At 31.9% G+C, this 9773-nt stretch overlaps 2 protein-coding genes across 2 annotated transcripts; one reads left to right on the forward strand and one right to left on the reverse strand.

Moving 5' to 3' along the window:
• Positions 1–1582: 1582 nt before the first annotated feature.
• LOC123688661 (origin recognition complex subunit 1) lies at positions 1583–5989 on the reverse strand. Its single transcript, XM_045627285.1, has 9 exons — positions 5809–5989; positions 5544–5757; positions 3899–5487; positions 3522–3684; positions 3332–3451; positions 3152–3270; positions 2849–2995; positions 2583–2793; positions 1583–2335 (listed from the first exon to the last, which is right to left on the reverse strand). The coding sequence occupies exons 1-9, from the start codon at positions 5904–5906 to the stop codon at positions 2102–2104; spliced, it is 2895 nt and encodes a 964-aa protein (XP_045483241.1). The 5' UTR covers positions 5907–5989; the 3' UTR covers positions 1583–2101.
• Positions 5990–8254: 2265 nt separating this feature from the next.
• LOC123688662 (complex I intermediate-associated protein 30, mitochondrial) lies at positions 8255–9353 on the forward strand. Its single transcript, XM_045627286.1, has 3 exons — positions 8255–8826; positions 8883–9068; positions 9123–9353. Exons 1-3 carry the CDS (start codon positions 8341–8343, stop codon positions 9345–9347), a joined length of 897 nt encoding a protein of 298 aa, XP_045483242.1. The 5' UTR covers positions 8255–8340; the 3' UTR covers positions 9348–9353.
• Positions 9354–9773: the final 420 nt, after the last annotated feature.

Here is a 9773-nt window from a genome sequence, read left to right on the forward strand (position 1 = left end):
CTGCTTCATATTTACGGACCGCTTGACACTTGTCAATGGTCAATCAAAATTTTGGAGGTTATAAATGGTTGATATCTTTTAATTTGTAAACAACTAATAGTTCTTAATGGCTCTGAATAGTATTTGTTTCATAATTGAAATAATAAAGTTTTTTAGTGTTAGATGTCATGGAAAATATTCATAAACAATAATCTGAAAATTAAAATGACAACTGCCAAGTCGAGTGGGCGTGGTTACCGAACCTAACCATAATAAAAGTACGGTTGCTCTGGTGACAGATAACTCACCGAAGTTTGAGTAAATAGTCACCGGTTTTTGAGGAATTTGACATGTACGGACCACCAACTTACTAACCATAATAACCAAGGTGATAAACGAACCATACCCACAGTATTTTCCTTCGATTCATTATTTCCAATGAAAAAATTCTCATATTTCCTTTTTTGGAACATTCACAGTGTTTTCCAATAAGAGGTTTCATTTTGATATAAAAAAATATTGATATATTTCAAGAGAAATCAATGGATGTTTATTTCATTGTGAAAAGGAAGGTATGCTATTAACGATGAAAAAGATAACAGCCAAAAGAAACCAAACGGCTAGGGTTGCAGCACTATATTAATTTCTTGAAATTTTCCATGACCAAGTCACACATTTGTGACTGTATGTCCTTGATAACTTCACGAATTCCATCTTTAAGGTATTGAATCGATTGTGGAGCATTGGCATAAACCTTATTCTTCATTTGGACTCAAAGAGAAAAAAGTCTAAAGGTGTTAAATCACAAGATCTCGATGACCAATTGTGATCATCTCTTCGAAAAATAATATGGCCAGGCAACTTGTCTCGCAAAATTACGATTGTTTCGCTGCTTTTAATGAAAATAATTGTAGTTCACATCAATATCTTCCAATTCCGGCCATAAAAAAAATTATTTATCACCAAGATCGACAAACTCCAGTTTTCGTCAATACTACAGGGTACAGCCTTAAATTATACAGTTCTTCTTGAACTACGCCCACGGTTTCGATTTTCCACATCACTAACCTGTCCCAGCAACACAAACTTTTCCACCAGTTTTATTGCCGGCCGAAAAAGTGCTTTAGTTTTGAAAACTGTGACTGCAAATATTTCACCATTTTTGTAGTAAATTTTAAAAATTTCAATGCGTTGTTGAAGCGTGTATTGTTCCATTTTTAGTAATGGCCTAGTTTTTACTTGTCAAATGTCAATGTCAAGATGACAACTGCCCAGATAGTGAGCTATTCAAAATGAATCTCGTATTTAAAAACTCAACTCATAATCGCACATTCGAAAAAAAGCAATTTAATGTTTACTTTTACAACGTTGTGACGCTACCCCAACAAAAATATTCCAATAATTATTAATATATTCTCGTATTTTCCCCTTGAAATGAAAAAATGCAGGTCAACCAACACCATTTTTTACCTTTTAGACAAACAAATCAAATAAATTTATTAAAAACTTAATGGGCAATTAGGAATTTCTGCAAATGATTTAATGAAGATTGCCATTTTTCTAAATTTTTTTTTAAAAGGGTTAAAATTATCGAAACTCAAAATTCAGTTTTTTTTTTATTTTAATTCCAAAGATTTTATAAAAAACGGGAAACAGTGCTAAAAAATAGTTTTTGTGTGTAAATAAAAATTAAAAATGATATGTTATTGCAAAATTGAGAAGATTCAGTTTATCTTAATACGTATAAGACACATTTCATGAATGCCAATAAAGACAGTGCTAATTATTAATTACATGAGGTAGTAAACCTAGAATTCAAGTCAAAATAATAGACAAACAAAACTCATAAAAATTCAACTAATAAGTCGTAAATAAATAAGTAATCATGAATCGACAAAATAAAATTTTCGATCACTTATTTTATAATATCGCAGCCACTAAACTCAGGCTGTTCAACAAAATTAACTTTAAAATAACCGCAACTACTGACTTAATTAAATTTTGACTTTAAAACTTAACAAATCTTAATTAGTCTTAGATCACTTTTTCATTAATAAATTATTAACACATACTCTTAAAAAATACGAAATTGTTCAATCTATATAAAAACCGCATTATAACATCAGTCTTTTTTCAATGCATAATAGACATCATCGGAACTAACATTCAATAAAATTCTTTGGTCAAGACCAACGCTATCCTGATCAGACAACAATAACCGGCAGGAAGTCAGTCTATAAACTGCAGAAGATACTAAAGAGAGACTGACCATTTTGAAACCTTCTAGTGTTGCAAGCGAGTTCAAAGTTGTACACACATCCTCAAACACTGTTTCTTCTAATCCAGTTCTTTCAACCTAAAAAGAAACAGATTTTCAGAGGAAGAAGAGATACTACACAAAAAGTATTTGTTAATACTCTTCTAAATACAGGGAAATGTAAGGTTTGGTATGTTGGTATACCTGAAACCGCAAAAATGATTTTAAGGTTAGAAATTGCAATCAATAATTTTCTGAATTAATTTGATAATTTCTTATAACAACTAAATTCCAGCGCATACATTTCAAACAACGTAGTATCAAAAAATGAAAAAATCCCACCAACCTCGGCAATAACAGCTTTCAAAAGAAGTTTCTCCAAAGTGCTGCAGTGCAAAATGGCCTTAACTTTGGGTTGTGTTATCATGGCCTCCAAAGCAGAATTAACATGCTGCATCGAGACTTGTGTGTTGGGCCCCTCCAATTCTGCAATTTCAGCAGAACGTCTGCAGATATCTAGAGCTCTTCTGGCGTCTCCAGAAACTGAAGCCACTTTCCTGAAAGCCAATCTTCAGTAAGAACAGAAACTTCTTCAGCAGATTAAAAACCCACCTGGCCACAAACTGAATAGCATCAGCCCTAAAACTTTCATTTCCTGCCAAACGGTCAACAACAATTTCTTGTAATTGTTTATGATTGTACGCTTGGAAAGTCAATCTGGTTAAACCTAAACGGCTCGTCACTCTACTCATTAATAATCTGAAACAAAAATATTGTCTTGATTACAATTTTCAACAAATTTAAGGTTATATGTATATGTTTTATAACCTAAAAACGATTTGACAGATCAAATGGTCAATCAATATCTATCAATTTACTTCAAGATTAATATGAATCAAAATGATATTTCAATACCTTTCGGGAAGATCCATAGTGTTGGCAATAGTAACTACTATAAGCTGAGCATTGGTTTTTGTTGGCCAATCTAACAAATTATAAACAACATCCTGACGCTTGGTACAAAGAATATCCAGCTGAAATTATCAATGGAATTCAATAAGGTTATGTTAGGTTAGGTTGAAAAAACATATCTACCTCATCTATCAGAAGAACAGTTGGTACAACTTTTTTAGCTGATTTAGTTGTGAATTGCTTCTCCAACATTGTTAAGGCCTGTTCCCATGGTACTCTTTTGCCGGTAAGTTGTTTGAGAATCTGAAAATACGGTTGACTAAATGTTTGAAGGAGAAAATAACAGCAAAAATAATGTAAGAACGAATCTTACCTCTACATAACATTGCCTGGGCTCTGTAACTTTCATGCCGTTTATACAAACATAATTGAAATTGCCATATCCCTTGCTTTTCCAATATTCCGTAATATTTGCTATAGCTGTAGTTACAGTGGCAGTTTTCCCTGTACCTGGAACTCCGGATATGTACATACATCTGAAAAGATTTAAAAAATTTTCAAAAATATTACAGAAAAAAATCGCAATAATGAATTTTAACAAATTTCTTCACAAAATCAAACATTATAAACAAGCTATATTACGAATTTGCTCGGAGAAAGTAGGCATTCTGAACAATTAGAAAAAGGTATAATCTGTTACATAACCTAACCTAACCTTATTCAATCTTGACAGAAAAGAACTCAACTCACCCTCCACACCTCTCCCTTAGTTTTCCCTCAATGAAATTGTAAACATCCATGTACTCTTTCTCCCTACAAGGAAGCAGTTTCGGCACATAAGAGACATGTAGCGTATTTCGCGCTTGCAACAATGGGGTGGCGCATTTTTCCACAACTTTTAACCTCTGATCAACAGATGGTGTCAAAGTTCCGTTTCGTATCAACTTCAAAGGAGTCCCTTTAGCCATTTTGGGAGTCTTGGGTGTGCCTCTAGGTGTTTTAACATTTTTCAATGATCTTGTAGAAGGTGTACTGAAACCATAATCTCTAACCTTTTTATTTGTCGATTTTGTCACTTCCTCATCGTAATCTGATATCTCAATTATTTCCCTAGATTTTCTTGAAGGAGTGCTTGTGAGACCATTTTTAATCTTCCTTCTTCTGTTAATCGGTTTCTTTACTTCTTCATTCAAATCTGAATCACTGGATTCGTCAATTTTAATCACATTGGAATCACTTAATTCCTGTACTACTTTTGTGGATTTTGATGAAGGTGTGTCTGTTATGTGATTATCGATTTTCCTCTTATTTCTTTTAGCTGATTTTGGAACTTCATCGTCTGAATCATTTACAGCTATACTTTTTTCCATTTTTTGCTTTCTTGCCGAATTATTGTTCTTCTCACTACCAACGTCCATAAGATATTCGAAATCTTGACTTAAGCCACATTTTCGTACCCTTGTTGATCTTCTTACACTAGATGGTGTATTTGAATACTCATCCTTTGCCCTTCTGTTTCTAGCCACTTTTCTCTTTGAAGAGAAATCATCAGAATCAGTATCACTATAATTTTCATTGTACAGCGGTCTTGTCAGTCTACGAAGTTTTCTTGGACTCAATTTAACAGGAGTTTTATCTTTTAGCTTCATATCCTCAACCATTTCACTGAGAATTTTCTCTGCAGATTTATACTCGTATTTTTGTTCAGTAATTTCTGATTTTTTCAACAATGTCCTGAAATTAGGACTTTTTAACTCGTATATGACATTCTTCTTTTTTGAAGGAGTAGATTCTACCTTATTATCTATTAAAACTACTGGCTGGCTTGAAGGAATTTTTGACAGAACTTTGCCATTGGAAACTCTCAATTTTATTTTCAAGTTATCATTATCTTGTTCAACAATAGAGTAGTTTAAACAACTCTTTTCATCTTGTGATAAGGAATCATTGAAAGAGCTGTTCAAGTTTCTTCTAACTTGAGATACTTGAGGAGTTTTACTTTTATTCTCCTCATTATTTTCAGTTGACTCTAAATAATTTTTTTTTGCACCTATGCTTCTACTGGCACTCATAATTTGTCTAGAAGGAGTTTTGAGCGGTGTATCTTTTTTTACTGTTGTCTCCTCAATAATAATATCATTTTTAATTGTATCATCGAAAAGTGGCACCAATTCGTCACTCAGAGATATCCTATATCTGCACAAGAAATATTTATCTCTATTCAAATTACTAGAATCTATAGATTCTTTAACTGTATCATTCTTATAGCCATGAATAACTCTACATTTGTATAGGATATTTTCCAAGTTTATGATCTCTTCTGTTGAACCTAAAACAACCTACAAAAACAAAATTAAGTTCAATTTGAAAATAGTGGAAATAAAAATATCTTTACCTCGTTATAATGATCATACTCAATGCCCAATGAAAGGAAATGATTTCTGAATTCAGTAGCTTGTGGATAAACTACTGCTACAGCTTTGTAATCATTTGCTTCTTCAAATAAACATTTCAAGGCACAAATCTTTTTAGAAAATGGGTCATAATTGTTATTAGAAAGAATTGCAAATTCGCCAACATTATAATTGACTTCATTTTTGATGAATGCGCTGAAATAATATCAATGTAAAATATGAATAATCAAAACTACTACTTCTTACAGAAAATATTTTCTCTTTTCTCCTTGTGAAGGAATATCATAATAACACTGCACTGCTTTACCATTCCACTTCATAATGTTAGATTTTTGTTTATACATTATCAATCATTAAGTTAAAATAAAATTATTAAAAAAACTTGAAATAAAGGTAAACAATTGGTTATAAATTAATGAGCTATACAAATTAGTCTATTCGCGCCAATTCGCAATGGAACATAGAGATATGAATTCCTTTTCTTTTAAAATTTTTGGAATTTGATTCAACAATATGAACAGTAGAGAATATATAGCATGAATTTATTTAAATACAAGATATTATTTGAAATTAAATCAACAATCTTTTTCATAGATTTGACTATGAATTTCTATCATAGACCTTACAAATGGACAGGCCCTCAAGCGATTTTTGTAAAGAGTTCGCTGCAATCCAAATATGAAAGAGAGAGAAACAGCTAGTGGAGGCAACGTCAAAATCATATGATCAAAACATTGTACTTACATCTTTAGAATCGTGAATTTTTCTTTTATTCTGAATGAAACTGATTGTTATTTTGATTGATTGGAATTTAAGCGGTATCGAACACTCTAGACGGCAATTAGTATTTTGTGAAATCTTTCTTGTATTATTCTATTTTTGACTATCAAAAGTTTAATTTCAGTTTGAGAATTTATTGAATTTTAGATATCAAGAGAGGAAAAGCATTTTCCTTCTGAGGTATGTGTATAGTTTTTTCAATTACCTTTAAGGTAGTCATTTTTATCAGTCACGGAGGAAAATGCTACTTTTCCTCCCTTCTTTAGTTGTCGAAAATTAAGTTTTCTAGTAAGGTAGTAAAAAAAAATATATTTTTCATAATTTTACAACTTTAAATGAAAATCAGTTTCATATTTTTTATAAAGTAAATATACTTTTCAGTAATCACCTATTTGTGATGTTCTTTTTGTATTTATTTGGCTCTTGACAATCTAATGATTATTATTGATATTAGACTGAAAAGCCCTTCTTTTTAACCTTGGATACATTTCCAAAAAAAAAAATTCAACCTGAAAATACATAGAAGTAACATTTGACCACGCCAATTACTTCTCTGCAATTAAATTGCTTTTAAAACGTTTCAATTCCGAGATATTTTGAATTTTGTGAGAGGAATTTTCAAGGCGGTTTGCTTTGCCCTCTGGTGACCAATTTCTGAAGCTTGTAAAATGGGTATGCATACCCCAAAACTGAAATATTCCAGTTGTGTGTAGACTGTGCTTTTGCGGTGTAGAAAAATTTTTCTGGTAAGAATCGATGCCAAATTCGGAATCTACGATCTCGAAACTATCTATAACAATCATAAAATGTTCGAATTTTATCGGTCGATTTTTTCGGAAAAACCAAGACTATAGCCTTGGATATTTTTTCGCCAAAAAAAGTTTTTGTTTCAGATCGACTTCAAAATTTGATATTATGAAGAATTTTTCATGCTGAATTCGTATTTGCAATCAGTTCCTCCCTAGAAGCCCCCAAAACTGAGTTATTCCGATTTTTGTGGGAGGAATTTTGGCGAAAAATTTTTTTTTTCTCAAATCACATTCAAAATTTGATATCTTGAAGAATGTTTTCATGCTGAATTCGAACCTGTTGCTTGTTTCTTCCTAGCTTACCCAAAAACTGGGATATTCCGAATTTGGTAAAAAAATGAGCTTTAAATGGATAGAGAAATTTTTCTGGTGAGAAGCGATGCCTAATCCGAAATATAGAAGGAGCATTTGATTACGCCTAATACAAATCTGCAATCAGTTTGCTTCTAAAAGGCCCCAATTTCGAGATAATTCCAGTTTTGGGGAAACATTTTCAAGGTAGTTTGTACTGCCATCTGGTGGATGAAATCTGAGGCTTGTGAATGGGTATGCTCTGATTTATTCTTTGGCCGTTTAAATTTCAAACTTAGAAGTTTTGGAAGAGTTTAGTGCAGTTCTTTGAAGGCCGAAAATGTTTCTATTCATAAACACTTTTAATATCGTGATAAAATCTTCATGGTGACTATATAGGGTATTTGAGCTTCAATTCCGAGATATTTCGAGTTTTCTGGTTAAATTTTCAACTCAATTTTCGAATTAACTTTGATCCTGGTCTCGAAAATATAAATTCTCATTTTTAATAGTTCTATGCAATCAGACCTGAAACAGAAGTTATGGCACATCAATTATGTCAGTTTCAATTAAAAAATTCCAAAAATTCAATTTGGTAGAGAATTTGCTTGCTAGCCATCTATAAAGAATTTATTGAACTTAACTTTGGAATAGCCAACCAAGTGTAGAATCCTGTAATGTGGTCGGCACTAGCAAAGCTTAGTTTGAGCTGCTCATCTTAGATGTCACTATATAATTCGAATTCATAGACCTATAATAAGGCTATTCTGTGATAAGGCTTTTAAGAGTCTATGATCATAGATCTATGATCGAATTCTATAACCTCACACTTTATGTTGGTTATGTTTATACTCTTGCAAATTAATTTTAGATATACAATAACTAATACGTATTTCGAATGTTTAGTATAATGTCCTTAACCCAAAAAAGCTTGAGGACATTTAAATATATAGTAAGCACCAAACGTCATTTCCATGTTACTCCTAGTTTATATGAATTTTGGGAAAGAGATGAGAAAGGGGGCTATAAAAATCGAGAAAAACTTCCTCCTCTTTGGAAATTAATACCTGAAGGGTTTAAAGAATTAAAAAAAGAAGTCGCGCTCTTCAAAAAAGAATTATATGATGATTTTTTTTGGTTGAATAAGCCTTTGTTTGTTCGACCTGGGGAAATAGACGTTGTATGGAAATTTGGTCAAGAAAGCCATTTGCATAACTGGGTGATCACTTCAGACAGCGATCATAACGAAGGTTTTAGTAAATGCGAATTAAAGCTCACTAAAGATGGCAAAGGTTTATTCTCAGGCGAATTGAATAAAACAGTACCTAAAGATGGAAAAATTTCCCGAGCAGGATATTGTAACATGAGAACAAAACCATTTAGAGTGAGTAAATCTAAACAATACTATTTACCCAAACAACTGCTTCATTGCAATTGCAGAAGTCCTTCAAAAGAATGAAATATTTAGATTGGACGTATTATAATGTATTGAATATGAAAGTAAGGGGTGATGGAAGGTCATACTTTATAAATATAGGAAATAAAGGATACTTCGACATAACTTGGAATGATACCTATCACTATCCTTTATATACAAGGGGAGGACCTTATTGGCAAATAGTTAGGGTAAGTTCGATTACCTAATTCGTTTAAAGCTGGTTAAAAATTTTTCCATTTTAGATACCATTTTCTAAATTCTTCTATTCTTCAAAAGGACGTATTCAAGATAAGCAGTTTGCATTATCAACTGATAGAATATCTAGTTTTTCAATTACATTAGGCGACAAAGTGAATGGACCATTTTCACTTGAAATAGAATATATAGGTTTGGAATATGATCCTTATCAAAGGGAAACTTTTGCATATGAAATGTACGAGTTAGATGGTAATTATGCAGCCTCATAAATTTAGAATTGTTGTTTTCTTTAGCACACCTATAACTTTTCCTGAATACGGGTAAATTCTGAGATTCGAATGAAGCCTAAGAAACTGTGGTATATGGGCTGTTCTCTTTAGGAATTTCAGTATCGTTTCTTTCCATATTTCACCATAAAATCAGAATCAACAATTAGTTATCAAAATATTCTCAAATTTATTGATTCTCTGTTTGATTTCCAAAAATTTGTATGGCATTACTTACTTTTATATTAGTCGAGTTAACAACCTAAACCAATTTTGAAAGAATGAAATGAAAACATCAAATTTGATTCACAATTAGAATGACACATCGGCAACATAAAGAATAGCAAATATCTCCAGAATTGAGAATGTATCAAGCAGTAACAAAAAGTTTTTGGTTGGTAATAAAATCTCACTAGATGTGAGGTCATT

This window comes from Harmonia axyridis, chromosome 1 (assembly GCF_914767665.1).
Source record: "Harmonia axyridis chromosome 1, icHarAxyr1.1, whole genome shotgun sequence".
Classification (NCBI taxonomy): Eukaryota; Metazoa; Arthropoda; class Insecta; order Coleoptera; family Coccinellidae; genus Harmonia; species Harmonia axyridis.